Source organism: Thermobia domestica, chromosome 18, assembly GCF_964235325.1.
Source record: "Thermobia domestica chromosome 18, izTheDome1.hap1.1, whole genome shotgun sequence".
Lineage (NCBI taxonomy): Eukaryota > Metazoa > Arthropoda > Insecta > Zygentoma > Lepismatidae > Thermobia > Thermobia domestica.
In genome coordinates, this window is record NC_137471.1 from 121,801,719 (window position 1) to 121,820,729 (window position 19,011).

Genomic DNA, 19,011 nt, shown 5'->3' on the forward strand with positions numbered 1-19,011 from the left:
GATTTGTTACCCTCCCTGTTGCTTTAGATAGATCAGTTCCCATTCTAAACTATTCCGCCGTTTGTTGGATATTAATAAACATAATTTTGTTTCAAACATTCTTTCCAGGAAGAGTTGGCCTATTTGATCCACCATATGTTTAACTGGCCTCAGTAAAATAGATGTGTTAGTTTCAGAAATAGGGTTGGTGAAGTTTTCCTCCGAAAAAGTATTTTATTTCAGGTAAAACAAAACAAAAACAAAAAACAATAAAGCCCACTTCAAAACCTATAGATCAGACTACAACAAAGATCTTACTTTGATTCGAGCATTTTCTCATAAAGCCGTTATCTATACCGTGTATAGTTTGCAGTACATGTACAACTCGCCATCTATTCAAGTAAAGAAATGTAGAGCGCAGACTCTCTATGCTTATCTCAACACGCCCATTCAAAACAGATCTATATAAAAAAGCCATCTTGTGGTGAAAATTAAAGCTCTATAGAAATACGTTACGTTAAGACGAGTTCATTTTTTTAAATTTTCTGGCGACGTTTTTGTCCGATTTGTCACAACCAATAGCCCACAATCCCCGAAGTACGTTTACACAAGCAGAAAACTCTTGCAGGAGAAATAACTCAAAATAATTAGCTTTTAATAGAAATTATCTCGTTTTTTTCTACATTTTTGCCCCTTTAGGGGAGGGTTTGCCCCTGTATCAAGTATCATTCTTCTTCGAATCTCTTACAGCATATGAGAAGCCAAACGACTTTAATCTGTTGAAAAATTTATCGTATCCTTCTTCACTCAAGTACCCGGTGTAAAAGTTCTTGTAGTCTTTAATATCTTCTATACCTTCTAAGTAAGCAGGTATCGGTACTTGAAGGTCCTTCTCCATAATTTAAGTTTACGTGGTTGCGATGTTATTAACAGTACACTTGGCAACATCGCAAATTTCAGTGTCGACGAAGATCGATTCTTTTCGATTTCGATACATACACCAGGAGGTGTGCAAATAAGGCTTCCCCAGTTTTCTTTATCATCTCTGACGAGTGTCGATGTATGTATGATCATTTCTAATTCATTTTCGTACTCATTGATAATTAAATTGCATCAAAGTGTTGCAAATCTCTCATCTTCTGCTCCAACTGATATTTGATTCTTAAATCTGCGCCTTAGTTTGTCTTTTAACAATTCACTTACATCAAGGAGGTTAATGCCAGCTGCCCGCCCCATTTTTTCCACACTGACCTAACACTAATTCGAACTTACTACGACACACTGACCAGCCAGACTGATCATCACTCAGCACCTATAACGAGGATATTAACTGCTAGTGTTTCGAAGGATAGGTGGCGTTGTCGGCGGAAAACGAGTTTTACACGTGAATGACTTATCATTCAGTGTTCAGTACTTAGTCCTGTATATGTATACCTAGTTTTATGCCGATCATCGCGTTCTAACCGAAACATATCCCTTGTTAGAAAAAAATCATATGACTAGTTATATAAAATACAGTCAACGAATTTTAATTTTTTTAACCTCCAACTTGTTTAAAACCTAGAAGTATATCATAATAGATGAATATAAAGTAATTTGTCATACTTTTCTTATAATTTGGAAAATAAAATAAAAAATGGGAATAAATTCTTTCACGGAAATTGATATGCAAGAGAACAACCCGGGAATATTCCCCTTTTTTTCATTTTCCTTTCCACCGGAAATATTCCCACTGCCTATCACTACTCTTGAATGAGTTGACATTGGTAAAAGTTAACATTTTACAAATACAATAAACGAAAAAAATAACTAGCGCAAATTAATTTACGGTGGAAAACAATAATGATATCAAAACAAAAGTACAAAGAAAACACACCAACCACTTTTCGTTTATTGTTACGCATATCATTATTATTATTATTATTATTATTATTATTATTATTATTATTTATAATAATATATAGTCATTGGTAACTCATGCCTTCAACAAGTATACAACAGTGGCTTTAAACACATTATAAATTTTCAATGGTCTTTGTTAGATCGAGCTTGATATTTGTGAAGAAGAAGAAGAAGTACTAATTTTTTCAATAAGCAATTATTCTGTATCATATTAAAACCTGATCGTATATTTGATTGCAAGTACCTTCTATAATTGCCGGGAGAGTATCCCTGAAATATCGTGTAGAGTGGCCGTTATGGCGAGTGCATCGTGCTTTGTGTGTCCTGTGATGACGAGAGTTGTGTGGAGTTTTCTATACATATTTACTACACTTACACACTTTTTTCCCTTTACACATTCATACATTCTTTTCTATTTTCTACACTTTTTCCCAGTCATTTTACACTCCTCACTTTTCTCTACCTCTTGTTCTGTTGTACTTGGCCTTCAGCCCCCTTTATCCGTTCGAACTTCTCTCCTTATTCTGACCTTTTCCTATTGTACCATACTTCTCTGCTAAAAATCACAGAAGAAACAATTAATGAGAAAGCGTAGGAAAAGCGTTATGAAGAAGTTGCAAAGAAGAGCAGTTTGAAAGGAATATACACATATAAAAGGCCTTACGAGAAAATAAATTATATGAACAAAGATTTACGAACCATTTTACATTTCAAAGCCAGGTCAGGGGGCCTTGAAACAGGGGTAAGATTGAAAAAATTTAAAGAAGTGAACGAAAACTGTCAATTATGTTTAAAAGAAGATGAAACATTTGAACACTTATTGTTAAAATGTGAAGAAACCCTAAAAATCAGGGAAAAATGGAAATGGATCGACGAAATGAAAAAGGAAGGAAATTCGGTTAAATTAGCTTGGAGGCTAGGCTTTAATGTAAATGGAAGGTAACTAAGTGAGAAAGAAATAGAAAAAAAAAACAAAGTACTTCTTGAATTTTGATGGAAAAAGAAAATGGAAAACTTTAAGTGAAAAAAGAGCAGTACTTGCTTTCTCTTTTTTTTCTTTTTTTCAGGAAACAAATTCCGAAGAGAAGGAAGGAAAATACCTTGAACCTGAACAAACCTGAAATTTGCCTTTTTCCCGATTGCGACACTTCTTTTTTCAATTATTTTCTCTTTATCATACCTACTACTTTCTATCTGTTTTATGACTTTGTACACATCTTGTTACTTTTTATCATTTTTCAACTATTCTAATCTTTACATTTTACACGTTTAATTACCTTTCTAAATTGCCGATATTCTTGTTCAATACAGTGATAATGATACTATGCAAAACTTTTCTGATGCTTACTACAAACAAACAATCAATTGCCGAGAGAGCGATCGTGGCTGAGGAATTAAGCTACCGCAGCAGAAGGAGATTGGAAACATAAAGTTGCTTATGTGATTGTCCTTGTAAATCATTTGATTAACACTGGCAACGTTAAATATAAGGGGAGTATAAGAACAGTATTAAATTCTTATCATATTTCAATTCACAATGGCTGGTGAGGCATCTGTTAAGTCGGAATTCATGTGCAAAGAAGAAATTGCTTATGACTTACCTCATGAAGATCCACTTGAAGGGAAAGCGTGGACATACGAACTTATGACTGACAGCAAAAAGTTAATATTATCTACAACGGAAGGAGAGGAAACAATTGACAAGGATACAGCTAGGTGCTCTTTGGATGTGGAACTAAACGTTGATAGAGTGAAATCAGTATTAGCAGTAGAAGAAGAACCTGCATTTGAAAGTAATATAGAAACACTAAAAAAAATAGCTGTTCAGGAGACTTGCGCGTCGTACTCTAATGACCCCCAACAATTAACAACAAAAAGTTTAAATTCAGTTCGGCCAGAAAGGTAATGTTCAATTTTTCATATACTATTTGGCTCAGATTGATAATACGGTTATATATGTTTTGAAACTTTCTTGGTTAAAAGCAATACTTCACGAGAAATATTTAGGTATGGGAGATATCATGAACGTAAGTTAGTAACCTACAATTTGGAAATGGCATGGCACACATAAACTAGCTGTATACCAAATAAAAATAATAATAAGATTGATACCACCCATATAATTCTTATGTAGTTCATATCTTGATTATTTCTTTATTATTGGTTACACATTTCTCACTAATTGTTGGACATATTTAAACTATGGGTGCTCGACGATATTGTTTTATTTATATAGAGACTTATGTAAAATAACAAATCGTGAGAATAGTAATTATCCTAAAATTTTACAAATGTAAACCTGTAATGTATTATATTCGAACATAAACTATGGACGTTTGTGATTTTATTTAGGAGTTAGTTCAAATGGGTCTAGCTTGATTTTTCCGGTGGGATTCGAAAGACATAAGTAAAATACAAGAGAAAGAATATTTTAACCAACAATGGATGTTCAATATTTGTAGAGGTCCATACATCAGTCCATTTCATAGCTGCACTCATTTTTTCAAGGAAGTCGACTTTTTACATTCCCAGGAATCTTTTTTAGGGTATGGACCTGCATTTCTCAATATGGGATCACTTTAGGGGCTTAGTGAACGTACATGATATATGAATTATTTTAAAAACAACGCTAACCAGCATGTAAAATAAGATTGTGCTAGATGGCCGGTAAAAATAAGATTGCTATGCAGATTAGGGCATTACGCAGAATGTGGGTAAACAAGGATAGCGCAAAATTCTGTATTTAGGATGACTTACATGTCTTACGTGTTGAATATATTCTTGTACGTTCCTAAGTATCTTATAGCATCCTGAAATGCTTTCTTTGCTTGTATATTTCTGTTCCAAAGTAACACAATACATTAGGGACGTAACTTCTTAATTATATGGATCCCTTCATTCCCAAACATTTTCATAGTTCCGCGTTATGGTTTGCCACACTAAATTTTGATACTTCATTTCGCTTACAGTGGCTACTAGCTACCTTGACAAGCGGTTACTTTGCACATCGGGCATTACTTCCCACAAAATATGAAGAGAGTTTCACAGTCCTCCGTCGGTAAAACCATGAACTGTATACACGAAGTTTAACCTACCCCCTACGATAGAACATGTAACTTTATTTTGGTGTTAATGTTGGGGGTCAGCATCAGTTCTAATTACAGGCAGGGTTTGTTGTAGTGGTATGGAAAGCAGTCATTGTAAAGACCGCCAAATTTTAAAAAAATTTCCGTCAATGTTAAGTCTGTTTTGTTATATTATACAACGTAACTAATAACCGTTTGAACATTTTAATACAAATAAATGAGTTAAATGGCGTTGAAGCAATACGGAGCGCCATTCTGTGCGTCATTAGTTGACAACACAGGTTGTAAGTCATTCATAAAAAATATAGATTAATGAATTGGATCCTAAAACTAACGGTGCTGACAATCTCTTACAGTTGAAGCTTGCAGAATCCCTGACGATTCGAATGAATCGCCTCTACCCTAAGACCTTACATACCACCCTAGTTGCATGCCTTCGGCATTCAAGTTATGACAAATCAGGGTTAATTTCCCAAGCCCAATTGGGCTGTCAACATTCAGGCCTTGAGGAGGCATTTTAAGAAAATAAATATAATGAAAAGGACGACAAGAAATACACCCTGGGAGGAGATTTAAAGATACAGCCCCACATTTCAATTCATCAATTTTTTAATCATTAGTATTACTTCAGGCCCGCTCGTACCTACAAAATTGGTAGGTTTACAAATGTAACTTTTTAAAGAGCGCTACCTAATATTTATGTGTGGCTTATTAGCAATTGCACTTATCTTTATCCAGAATAAAGTCACATCCGAGAGCATTTGTCACAATAGTGAAACACAAGATAACAGTAATATTAACTTGTTCATTAAACATTATTGTTGTTCGGGGCCTACGCGTACGTAGATATCTTAATATGTTCTCATAACATAAACCTTAATTTTACCATATACTGCCTAACTGACGTAGGCACTCCGTACTATCGATACATCATAGTATCCGGTGTTTATCGTAGTAAAGGGTACCGGGGAATCGTAATCGGGCTTCCCTTTTTCTTTTTCTCGAGATCGGTTTATGATTCCCGGCACAAGAAAACAAGAGTTATTTTCAAAAATCAAAAAGAATAACATTTAATTTACTTTCTCTAAATCCAAATCAAAACTCTAATTATTTTCTATAAATCCAAATCAAAACATTATTATATCAAAATCTAAAATCCGAAAATCAATTTTATTACTATTATACTTTTCTCTAATTATGCCACACATTAAAAGAAGAACAAAATTTTGAAATTTTAGTCAATTGCCGAATCTGCACATTAGCTGGGACCCAACTAGGCGTCGCACTGGTTTCATCACTTTAATTTTATAACAAAAGTAGTGATGTCCCTAGGGGATGAATTATATTTTAACTTTCAACTCTTCTTAACTTATAATATCACTTTCTCTGAAGTCAATTAACTTCAGATATCATTAGTCACATTGAATCCACACTGACTTTTCATAGTAAACTGCATATATATATATCGAACGACGAACAAATCAACGAGCAACTTTATCAAATTCAAGGTTATTATCAATTACTTTCAATATTAAACTAAATTCTGTTTAACTTACAGTATTTTGACAGCGACTTAATCTTACATTACAAATTTCGCATATTTTCCCATTATACAATTACAACATCAGATGATAAATTTACTATCTGAAGAGCACATTTTTTTAATTACCCAAAATTTTAACTTTATGATTAATTGCAGTTATTACTAGTACTTCTCTAATTATGTTCGTAATTATCTCTAATTGCCTAACATGTCTCTAAATGCTTGATTGTATGCGGACAGCTAAATGTTAATATAAACATATAGGAGAATGATTAAAAGCTCAAAACAAGATTTGATAATAAAATTTTATTATGAATTATGGTTCCCAAAACTGAAAAGACCCTAAGAAAAAAAAAATACAAAACTTAAACATCCTAACAGGAATTCGATATTGAAAGTCCGCATCAAAAACGGGATAGCCATACTTTTCAAAAGTGGTGTGGTATTATTACAATTTCAAAGTCCGAAATCGCGTTCTAAATCAATTACCTGTTTAAAATTTCCAATTCTGTCCTTCCTCTCCTTTCCACATTCATCTTTCATCTCCAAAACCTGTAAGGAAACCATAAAACATGACATCTAAGTGAACGTACCTGATTGTAGAGCGATATTGATGGTTTCTTTGACTGGTGCGTCAGTGGCGGTGGGCACACACTTCGATTCTGAAAAGTAACCTTCGAAATTCGGGTAAATAATCAAATAAATAAACAATAATCCTTTTTCTTTCTCTAAAAGTTTAAAAGTTCAAATTTGGTATTTCTGATTTCTCATGTCTTCCGGGGTTTAGCCCGAGTTTGGGTGATGTTCACGCTTTTTTTGTGCACGATTTTAATTTTCCATCTTTGCCGGTTAAGCTTGTAAGCTGTAATTTAGCACGTTTACGTGTATTTTTTCAGTTAGTTTGTTTAATTTGCGGAACTTTCCTCCTTTTAACAGCGTATTTAATAAATTTCCACGCAATGACACGCCTTCCTTTACGACGTTTGGATTTACGCTGCATTGCGATACCTGTCATAAATTTCTTTTTAGGTTTGCGCTTACTTAACTATATTTTGCCATGTAGTTTACTATACAATGTTCGTACGTGTTTTCGCGTAAGCTTTTTAGTGCTCTTCGGAGACGATGTATGCTTCTTCCGCATGTTTGACTCGAAATAACCTCGCCTACAGCTCGACTTTAATTTGCATGTTGTTCGTCTTTGACCGAGTTTAGTTCGTTCCAAATTACGCTTACCAAGGCACTTTCCTTTTATTCTCAACTTATTTCCTACTGCACGCCTAATGTGTGGTTGTGCGTGCTGAGAATACGCTGTACGTGGAGGTCCACGATCATTGTTATCATCAGGAGCAATCAACTTGTCTACATTTTGATTAGCACTGCACTTAATTTTTCGCTCTTTGCAATTTCGCAATAGTGAAGTACTAGCTTGAAAATTCAAACATTTCGTCAACTGAAAATTAATAAATGTTGCATCTGATGTACTGATATGATCACGTCTGCTCATTTTAATTCTACTGATTATGCTCCTCGAAATCGAGTTTACGTTAATAATGTATTACGAAAACTCAACTGGGTATCATTGGCCATCTTATTTTCTTCTTAACCTTGGTGTTACATTTCGGTTTTATAACAGAAATATACTTTCGACTGCGTGTGCTTTATTGGAAGTGTTACTTTTACTCTTGTTTACGGTAAACATTTCCGACCGTACATATACTATTTACGAAACGTTCACTACGTAAAACACATTTCGCTTGGCGGGTCTATTGTGAATTTGAAGTCGTTTCCTTCTACAATACTCAAAGCTCATAATGTCGGAATGGATTTGCAGCACTAAAATGCGACTTACGTTAGACATACACTGTTACAAAGACAAATTTGAATTTTTTAAGTCGCGCAAAACCATTTGCTTCCGACACAAAACCGACAACACTGTAACTTCGTTATCACACAAAGTCATCAATTGAACTCTCAAGCCTTCCCTGGCTTTTTCGAGAGGGTGGATACGCGCAACCTCAACGCTACCGCTTATCATGTGTAAAACATCCGTATCCCTTGCCGGCAAAACAATTACATTAGAAACAATTGTCTACAGGTACACGTTACGATTGTTCCTTTTTCGCTATCTCTACACTGCATGTTTCCTTTTCCTGACTGTAATCGACTTTCTGGTTTATTTGGCACATATTTTTCACAACGTGGGCCGGCTGGAATTCAAGAGTATCTACGGTTTCTTTTCCGCCTTGCGCTTTTTTATTTTGTTGGTTTGCGTACACTCAAACTTTGCCGTTCGCATGTATTCAGAGAACACAGTGAGACCTTTCTTTCATTCCGCTACACTATTTTTAAACTCAGCAGTTACTGAATCAACATGATTGGCCACGTTAACTAATTGAGAGCGTACTTCAGTTAAGGAGTTATTGGCTATTTTGATATTATTACGTAAGCTGTCTGCTTTGGCATTCAATTCTCTCTTTCCTACGCTCCCAAGTCGTTTCTGTTACAGGCTGTTGAAGTTCACCTACTGATTCATCTATTTTTTGACCTAGACATCCAATATTCATTACCATTTTTGAGCAATGGTTTCTAATTGTTTCTCTATTTCCTCTGTCAACATTGCTAGAAATTGTTCTAAAACACTAGCTCCATATTGATATGAATTACGTGCAACTAATTTAAAGTACAAAAATATAAATAACTGAGTTTAATAAGAAAATAAGAAACATGCACTTAAAATATGAGACACTAAGAATTTTGATATTACGACCATTAACAACCAATCCTTCTTTTCACAACTCAGGTTTCACTTTGCGAAGTGCTTCAATATAAAATTAACACAGATATAAACTAGTACCATATATAAAATATTTTCTCTAACTATTCTATCAGGCCTTGATTCCATTTTGTACTAATACACAATAACACACTCTGCAAGGCCATGTGACAATATTTGATAAACAGTATCACGTGACAGTTTCTACACAATAACTGTGTCTTCATCAGGCTTCCACTCCTTCTGGCTGCTGGGAGTTGGTCATTACTTATATATACTTTCCGGAGATCAATTTTAATGAGGTTCCGCCCTTTTAAAAAGTAACACTTGTCTGGCTTTCACTTTCACTTTTTACCTGCACACGTGTCCAATTAAAGGTTTACTTTTTTCCGCTGGATGCGTTCTGTCCTCTAATTATCCTTATTTTCCTCGTTATTTTGTTTCTCTTTCTTTCTTCTTCCTTTTTATTCCTTCTTTTTTAAGCAGAATCTTCTCCCACTCCTTATTTATCGAGAATCCTGCATTCCAGTTCATCACCTTGCCTCCTGCTTTCATAATCTCTCTGTCTTCCTTCCATTTTCTTACCAAAGTTCTGTTCTCTACTTCTATTACCTCTGCTCCTTCCCACCCTATCCTGTGGTTTGTTTCTTTCTGATGCTTGTCTATCGCATTGTTGTCCATTTTCAATCTTACATCATCCTAGTGCTGTTTAATCCTTTTTTTGCATCCTTTGTTTCTCCTTTGTAAATTTTGTTACACTCCTCGCATCCTACTCTATATATTACTCCCCCTTGATCATTGTTCGCTATTGCTTTTCTCTTTGTTCTTCTGACTAGTTCAATTATTCTGCTTCTTCTTTTCCTGTACGTCTTAATTCCTGCTTTCCGAAACATTTTCTATATGTTCTGTGTTTGTTTGCACAGTTATTGTGTTGAAACTGTCACGTGATACTGTTTTTTTTTTTTTTTACATATTATCACATAGCCTTGCTCAGTGTGTTATTGTGTATTAGTATTAAAACATTTTCTGTTATTCATAAATGCACATGAAGGTGCACAGTGTAAAACATGTATGTGTGTGTGTATACTCAATCAGCTGTTTGCTATCCACTCACATCTACATAGAATTAAAAATCAACAAGAAATTTTTTATGAGATACATTAATCTCTCTGTTGCTCTCAAGGTCAAAACATATTTACTTAACTTTCATGAAAATCTACATTACTTACTTCTTTTTATCTATCCCTCTGCTTTATATTTAATTAATTGCGCTCGCCGAGGATCTGATGGAAATTGACTGTCGACACTAGGCTAATCAGATTCAAAACTCAACACGTTATCTGTATAACTAATGGTATTGTAAAAGGAGTTGTAAGAAGATTACTATAATTTAATCCGGAAAACGGTCCCCGTGTGGTTGAAATCGTGTTTTTTCGTAGTTGTTAGATTCTTATAAATATAATCGTAACTTTCACATTGATTTTCGTCTTTTTCCCAAGATTTGTCACTTGTTTATTGCATTTATCCCAGCTTTCCTACGGCAGTGGGACGTAATATTAAGGTCTCTAATATTCAGTAATAATAATAATAATAATAATAATAGTATAGGTAACAAATTCCGTATGAGGACACATTGTATTAAAGCCTGTAAAATAACCCGTAGCGTAACCCATAAGTTACAAAATAGTCGTTATTGGAGAAAAGTGTCAGGACCAACAGCACATACCCTCTCGATACTTTTCTACAACTAGCTACATGTTATAACGGAAAGTTTCCCTACAAGTAGCTAAATGTTATAAAGGAAAGTTAAATGTTATAACGGAAAGTTTCGAGGTAATTTTCGTGTAGAAAGTAGGGATTCTGAACTCACAAGAGCCGTAATTAAATTTGTTTTTAAGTAATGGTTATGCTGGCTAAGCTACAGAAGATGTCGAAGGGGTTTCGGGAAAGGGATTTCCGTACCTTCATGAGACACCTCTACAGCTACTCAAATTTAAACGAAAGATTTCCGCTAATATTTCGTGTAGAATATATTCCACTGTACGTTTTCAGGAAAATAACTAAAAAAAAGAACTGAATATAATTGAAAACTAAAGCTTGTAATAAACTAACTTGTGAAGTTTGCACATGTAATTATAAAAGCTTTGCTACAAAAATATATACACATACCATAATTCAGTGAGCTCTGAAATCCAAACTAACAAAATGATGTATAAGATTCAGTATACAGAGCAATTGTTGCTTAAAGAGTGGCATGCACTATTTCGAGAATCGAGATAAGATGAGAAATGTTTACGATAGTTTTGTTCTCATCTCGATTCTCATCTCCAAAGCATGACTATAGTTTGTTAACCTTGTCCCGTCTCGAATTAAAATGTTTCATCTCGATTTTGTTTGGTTTGTTTTAGAATCGAGATGAGAAATTCGTCTTTTCATGGGTAACATTACACAAAACCGAAATATTTTTTTTTTTTTGCCTAATATCACGTTTCTGCTTGTAAAGGTACGACCTGAGCGATAATAAGTTTTTAATTTTTAAATATTCTTTGAGATAATTGTTATTATTATTAGTATTATTCCTGAAAATTTCATAGTTAAGTGCTGAAACAAATGAGTATTCAAATATTTGAATGTAATGAAGCGTGTGTTATCGCCGATCTATTTCCATCAAAATTCCTAAAGTTAAAAAAAAAATGCTTGACGTCTATTCGATCGAAGAACCTCGAGATTTCTGGTCAAGCCCCTACACCACTGGACCACGATCACAACGCTGTAAATGATTCGCCTTTAGTCTTCTTACTCTAACTTTCCCTACCTCAGCTTGGAAAGTTGTATGTAATTTTTTAATTCGTTTAAAAACGCCTTTCATGTTCCTCTTATGATGACATAAGTGAATGATCTTGGGTACCGTTTCTATTAATACGTTGAGTTGTTCTTAAACCTTTGGATCGCAAGTTGGTTTTTTCTCCACACGAAACTACAGGTCAGACAGATTTAATTCTCATACTGTGCATTTGTGTCAAGGCAGCCGACAATACCTAGTCATAGACTTATGTCCGCCACGATATAAATCATAGTTTAATTTGATATAGTGAAGCGAACCACAGCCACTTATTTTGAGACAATAGTGATATGGTACTCCATTTCATATTTCTAGAATATTTACTGCAATAAAACATGTAATATAGCGTAACTTTATCATGTAATATAACGAATTATTACATGTTTTCGTGCTACTTAATCATTATCTCCATTTACATTATATTCTTTGTTGAATTTGTTACAGGCGCGATAACATCTTTGCTTTCCACGGAGAAGGGAATACGTTTATTACATTAAATAATGCAATTTCTCATTCCTATGAGGAACGTTCAACTTTGGCTACACACATAATAATCCAAACAGGAGAAAAAGTTTACACATGCCAAGAGTGTGGTAAGGCATTTAATCGACGTTCAAATTTGGCTACACACATGTTAATCCACACAGGAGAAAAACCTCACACGTGCCAAGAGTGTGGTAAGGCATTTAATCAACGTTCAACTTTGTCTGCACACATGGTAATTCACACAGGAGAAAAACCTCACACGTGCCAAGAGTGTGGTAAGGCGTTCAATCGACTTTCAATTTTGGCTACACACATGTTAATCCACACAGGAGAAAAAACTCACACGTGCCAAGAGTGTGGTAAGGCATTTAATCAACCTTCGACTTTGGCTACACACATGTTAATTCACACAGGAGAAAAACCTCACCTGTGCCAAGAGTGTGGTAAGGCATTTAATCGACGTTCAAATTTGGCTACACACATGTTAATTCACACAGCAGAAAAACCTCACACGTGCCAAGAGTGTGGTAAGGCATTTAATCGACGTTCAACTTTAACTACACACATGCTAATCCACACAGGAGAAAATCCTCACACGTGCCAAGAGTGTGGTAAGCAATTTAATCTACGTACAAGTCTGGCCAAACACATGTTAATCCACACAGGAGAAAAAATTTACACATGCCAAGAATGTGGTAAGGCATTTAATCGACGTTCACATTTGGCTACACACATGTTAACCCACACAGGAGAAAAACCTCACACGTGCCAAGAGTGTGGTAAGGCATTTAATCAAACTTCGGCTTTGGCTACACACATGGTAATTCACACAGGAGAAAAACCTCACATGTGCGAAGAGTGTGGTAAGGCATTTAATCGACGTTCAAATTTGGCTACACTCATGATAATGCACACAGGTCAAAAACCTCACACGTGCCAAGAGTGTGGTAAGGCATTTAATCGACGTTCATATTTGGCTAAACACATGCTAATCCACGCAGGTGAATAGCCTCACACGTGCCAAGAATGTGGAAAGCAATTTAATGTACGTTCAATTCTGGCCAAATGCATGTTAATCCACAAAGGAGAAAAAATTCACTGATACCAAGAGTGTGGTAAGCATTTACTCTACGTTCGACTTTGGCTAAACACATGTTAATTCAGACAGGAGAAAAACCTCACACGTGCCAAGAGTGTGGTCAGGCATTTACTGAACGTTCTAGTTTGACTACACACATGTTAAACCACACAGGGGAAAAATTTACACGTGCTAAGAGAGTGGTAAGGTAATTGCTCGACGTTCAACTTTGGCTACACACATGTTAATCCACACAGGGGAAAACCTTACATGTGCCAAGAGTGTGGTAAGGCATTTACTCAACGTTCGCATTTGGCTAAACACATGTTCATCTACACTGGAAAAAACCTCACATGTGCCGAGAGTATGATAACAAATTTAATCAAGCTTCATGTTTGGCTGCACACATGTTAATCCACACAGGAACAAAATATCACATGCTACGAGTGTGGTGGCGAATTTAAATATCGTTTAAGTTTGGTTACACGCATGTTAATCCATAGAAGAAAAAAGGTCACGTATGCTAAGAGTGTGGTTAGAAGTTTAATCGAAGTTCAACTCCGGCTACGCATGTTAATATGCATTAGAATTTTCATTAATATGCCCTGAGTGTGGTGTGTCATTTGATGTACGTTTATGTTTGGCTAGACACATGTTAGTCCAAACAGGAGTAAAACATCACACATGCCAAGAGTGTGGTGAGGCATTTAATCGACTATCGAAATTAGGTACGCTCATGTAAATCCACACAGTAGCAAAATATCACCTTGCAAAAATCCTGGAATAGAATTTATTCAACGTTCATACGTGCTGAGCCACACAGGATCAAAACCTTACACGTGAGAGGTGTGGAAGCCGATATAGTCTACGCTCAGACCTTAAAATCCAGTTGAACACAAGTCAATCACCAAAGAGATGCAAAGAGCTTAGCAGGGCATTTACTCAAGGTTCACGTATTGCAAAGTTAATGATAATCCACAAAGGACAAAAATCTCACACGTGAGAAGAGTTTATGTGAGATGTCGCATTCTGATGGAGGAATAGAGATGATATAATCTAAGCTGTTATTTTTACGCGTGCTATGAAAATTGTACTATCCCAAATTGAGTGCTTGAGTAGAATATTTGACAAAGGGATGTCATTTGTTTTTTGACGTTATCCCATGTTTACTGTAGATCCATATCTAAGCTCAAGTTATAGTCATCAAAATTAGCAACTTTGTCACCTGACAACATCTGGAAATGATTCGTGGCATCTTTCAAATAAACTTTGAGCACTGTTCCTATATGGTCTGCAGAAACACCTGACGAAGATTGTTTCTGGACAGACTTACCTCTGCTCAAATAGTTTCACATTCACGTACGAGATCATTCTGTGCTCTGCTGCCCCATTAATTTTAATACTACAAACAATTCACCTTTATGGTCTTGCGGTCTTATTTCTATGTAGAGAATTGGTTGAGAAACGACATTCCTCTGTTCCTTATCGATATTTTCAGACATGTTTCGCTCACCAATAAACAGCCATATTTACGGCACAGTCTGTAAAATTGTTTGTAACACTTTGTACATTTAAGTAGTATAGTTTAAAGGTGGTTTTCTGTTCACTGCACTTTTGAGCAGCATTCTACTGTACATCACCACATTAAACCCAGAATATAAAACATCTGATTTGGCACACTTCTCTAGCGTGGGATCACGTTGTCCAAGTCACTCTCACTCTTTTCTTGCCATCTAAGTTGAACATTGTAAATTATTTTAATTGAGTGTTCTCTACCAATAAATGATAACGATATTTCACTACATCTCCAACCGTCAAACGGAGACTCTAGCCGTAGCCTTACTACTGGGTTCACAATGGAAATGATAAAGCATAGAGATAGCACAAATAATTTTCCCGAAGCAGTAGCTCGAACTTTTCTGCGGTTTGATGCCCTCTTTTTATATTTTATGCATAGGCGATCCTAAGTACATACAAATATTTGTTACTGCCAAACTTAACACAGATTTACAGTATGGATAGCTTCATTATTCAAAATCTAAAGAAAAAAAAACTGTTGACCCTCTAACAAAAAGTTTTCCACATACCTTTCATTGTCCGATTACCTAGTCCCACTCCGGAGCTATACCAATGCATAACTTGTCCATATTACAGTACTATATCGAAAAAGTAAATCTCACCTATATCAACAAATGCTTCCAAACTCATCACCCTTTCTTCATGCAATATATACTACCTCACTAGACCCCACACCAAATCGCTATCAACATACTCCTTGCCCCTAAGGTTTACGCTCTGTCAGTACACTTTACCCTCATGAGATTCATTGTTCTTAACCGTATAGTGGTAAGGTGAAAAAAAATTATGAATGGTAACATTTTGCCTCCTGGACTCAGGAACATTTTTGTCTGATAAGATGTGAACTAGGATTTAAATTTGTATTATATTTACAATATTAAATACAAACACCAGACAGTGGATACGCTTTAAGCGAAACTGTACATTTTTATTGAGGCATTATCTTTCGTGTTAAAATTAAGTTCGAAAAGTATGTGAGTATTTTATTGCTTAAATACCGGTACTGAAAATAAAATATTTATTAACTAGAAAGAAGTAAACCAGGATTTCTCCTAATAGCGCTATATTCACGTTTCAATTCTGCAGCAGTCTCCACAGATAATTTTTGCGTGACTTAGGCAAATCCACTTACAGCACTTTTGGCAAAATATATGCCCTTACTGTGTTTATACATGTAACATCGTCCTCGTTTTCCTACTTGAGGAGGTACAGGAGCATCTTCTAGAGTCAATCCGAAAAACCTTGCTGTGTTCGCTGAATGTATAACATTTCTATTAGTCGGTTCTACATTTTAGAATTGATAAAATCACGTTATTTGCCATCGTGTAGTGTTTCTTTCTTCGTTATATTCAGTAGGTATCTGGTCTAGTATGTCCACCCCACCTTTAGTATCGTTGTAAAATGTGACGATATCTGGTATTCTCACCTAATTTGACGTGATTGTGCAAACTCGAGATCAGCACTAAACACAGATTTTTCTTAGATGCATACGAACCAATGGTGCAGTTCTAATGAAAACCAAATACACTACTGTATTCTTTCCTCCGTTTGGCATTCACAAACCCGAAGGCAACTCTTTCTTGTTTTTACGAATTGTCCCTATAATTGTTAACTTACTATCTCATTCCATTTATTTAACCAAATTGCAGCTTGTAAACCGATTATTGTAAACAGGTCTCTTTGCAAGATGAACCATGAATCTGTTGACACAATCTCTTCAGTAATTCCTCAGGTTTGTTATCTATCTGGAACGGGCCTTCTGGTTGTGTCCTCACATACACTTCTATATTTATTATGTAGTATAATGTTTCACCAACAAGAATAAAAATTTTAATTCCATATTTTGGAGGTCTTTTAGGTATATAAATACGAAATTCACATCTTCCCCGGAAACCGACAAGTGTCTCACCCAAAGTTCCTAACATACCAATTAAGAAAACTGTTGTTGCAGTTGTTTACAAATAATTCAAAAAAGTCACGAATTGGGGCTAATCTAGGGCTAAAGGTTATATCTGATTATGTTATTCATTAGCATCTTCCACTCTTTCATCCATCATATCCTGCACAGTAATCACTTTCTGCTCAGTTTGGCTTCTCCGGTTCCCATCATCACAAAGATGACCCTACGCAAAAGACACATTCATTTGTCTGATTACCAATACACATGTGTTAACTTGTGCTTCGCACCTCCCCTCATTCTCCATCCTCGTTATCCCTTTACACATTTTTTATTTTCTCAAATTGTATTGTATTTATATTGAATCAATCTGTCTATATTAAGTTGTGTTATATATGTTTACTTACATTATAATGCTAAGGATCAAAGTTCCATACCAAAGGACCAAAATTTTTCTTTTTCTTTTTGAATTTTTGTTAGTTGTTATACCGTATAATTGTAAAATTTTGATAGAGCACAGATCTCCACTTACACTTTGTAAATAAATTCTTTTCCATCACTCATGTTACAGAGGGCGTAACCTTCTCATAGGTTGCTAGCCACTTTGGTTTGCCGGTAAAACGTGTTGCATTCACATACTTTCTCAGCAGGCGCACATGTAGTGAGGCGTAGCTGCCAACTTTAGACTCTGTTTATTGCACTCGTGTGGGCGCACAGAGATGCTAATTCATTAACAGACGACAGGTTGCAAGAAATTGAGAGTTTTCACGAGCGTAAATTGGCTGGAGTACACAAGTAGTATAATTTCTGATCATTATTATGATCATTTTCACTCTTATCCTGTTCTCATCTCATAGTTTTGGATACTGTTTCAGTTCGGTTATTTTACCGCATATGATAATTGACGATGGAAAGTCTTTCATACATCCTTTGAAGATAAAATTGCCGGGGTGGCTCAGTTGTAAAGCGTTTACCTCTGATGCATGGGGTCTCGGGTCCAAACCCTGCTCCCGCCAAGTTAACTTTGTGGTGGACAAACACCGTGTGCTTGGGTTTTCTTCTACTTTGTTCATTCCACAATTTCATTCATTGCTCATCATCACTGCCTCCCTTAGCCTAGCCGGAATATCCGTGGGACGTAAAACTCAAAATTTCATTTCGTTTATTCGTTTGGAGATAAACGAGATGCGGAGAAATCGAAGAGACAGAGCATACACTGAACCAAAATCCCAGAGTTCACGTTCTCCAATCAGTGGCAACCACCAAGCATCATCAACGACTTCACACCATTTAAGAAGCATACAAATGCACATAGCATCTCGAGCTCCGACTCTGACTCCAACCAGCTTATCCTACTCTGCAGCCTGTCTACAGCTTGCTACAGAAAAACTACAATCCAAAGTACTTTAGTTCGAAGGTTTTACTTCTCTAACTTCTCCAGTATCGTCAACGCAAAGATATTTCGCAAATGGTAGAAACAAAAAAATGGATTCATCATTAAATCACAGTCGCTAACTTCGCAAAATAATTCGTGACAATCCAGTTCCGAAATGTTCAGTAAAACTGCAACTTTAACTTCTCTCAACAACATCCGACACTAGCAACCTCAGCCACATTCCATGTCAATAGTAGTACGAGGGGCCCCTCTATCTATAACACTTGATATATAGGCTGAACTTTCTGAAGTGGGATACACCTTTAAAAATGCATCCGTATTCGGAACAATCAGGGACCAACATACATAGTTCGAATTGTGAGAACATCACAGGATACTATCAACGACCTTTTGCATAAACAAATCTTAATTTTCAAGAAGAGACGCCGATTTGAACAATCCTGCTCATTAC

General features: G+C 35.7%; 1 protein-coding gene across 1 annotated transcript; it reads left to right on the top strand.

Annotated features, from left to right (window-relative positions):
• Positions 1-2,962: 2,962 nt before the first annotated feature.
• On the top strand, positions 2,963-17,596 carry LOC145675873 (uncharacterized). Its single transcript, XM_081746651.1, has 2 exons — positions 2,963-3,783; positions 12,570-17,596. Exons 1-2 carry the CDS (start codon positions 3,419-3,421, stop codon positions 13,618-13,620), a joined length of 1,416 nt encoding a protein of 471 aa, XP_081602777.1. The 5' UTR covers positions 2,963-3,418; the 3' UTR covers positions 13,621-17,596.
• Positions 17,597-19,011: the final 1,415 nt, after the last annotated feature.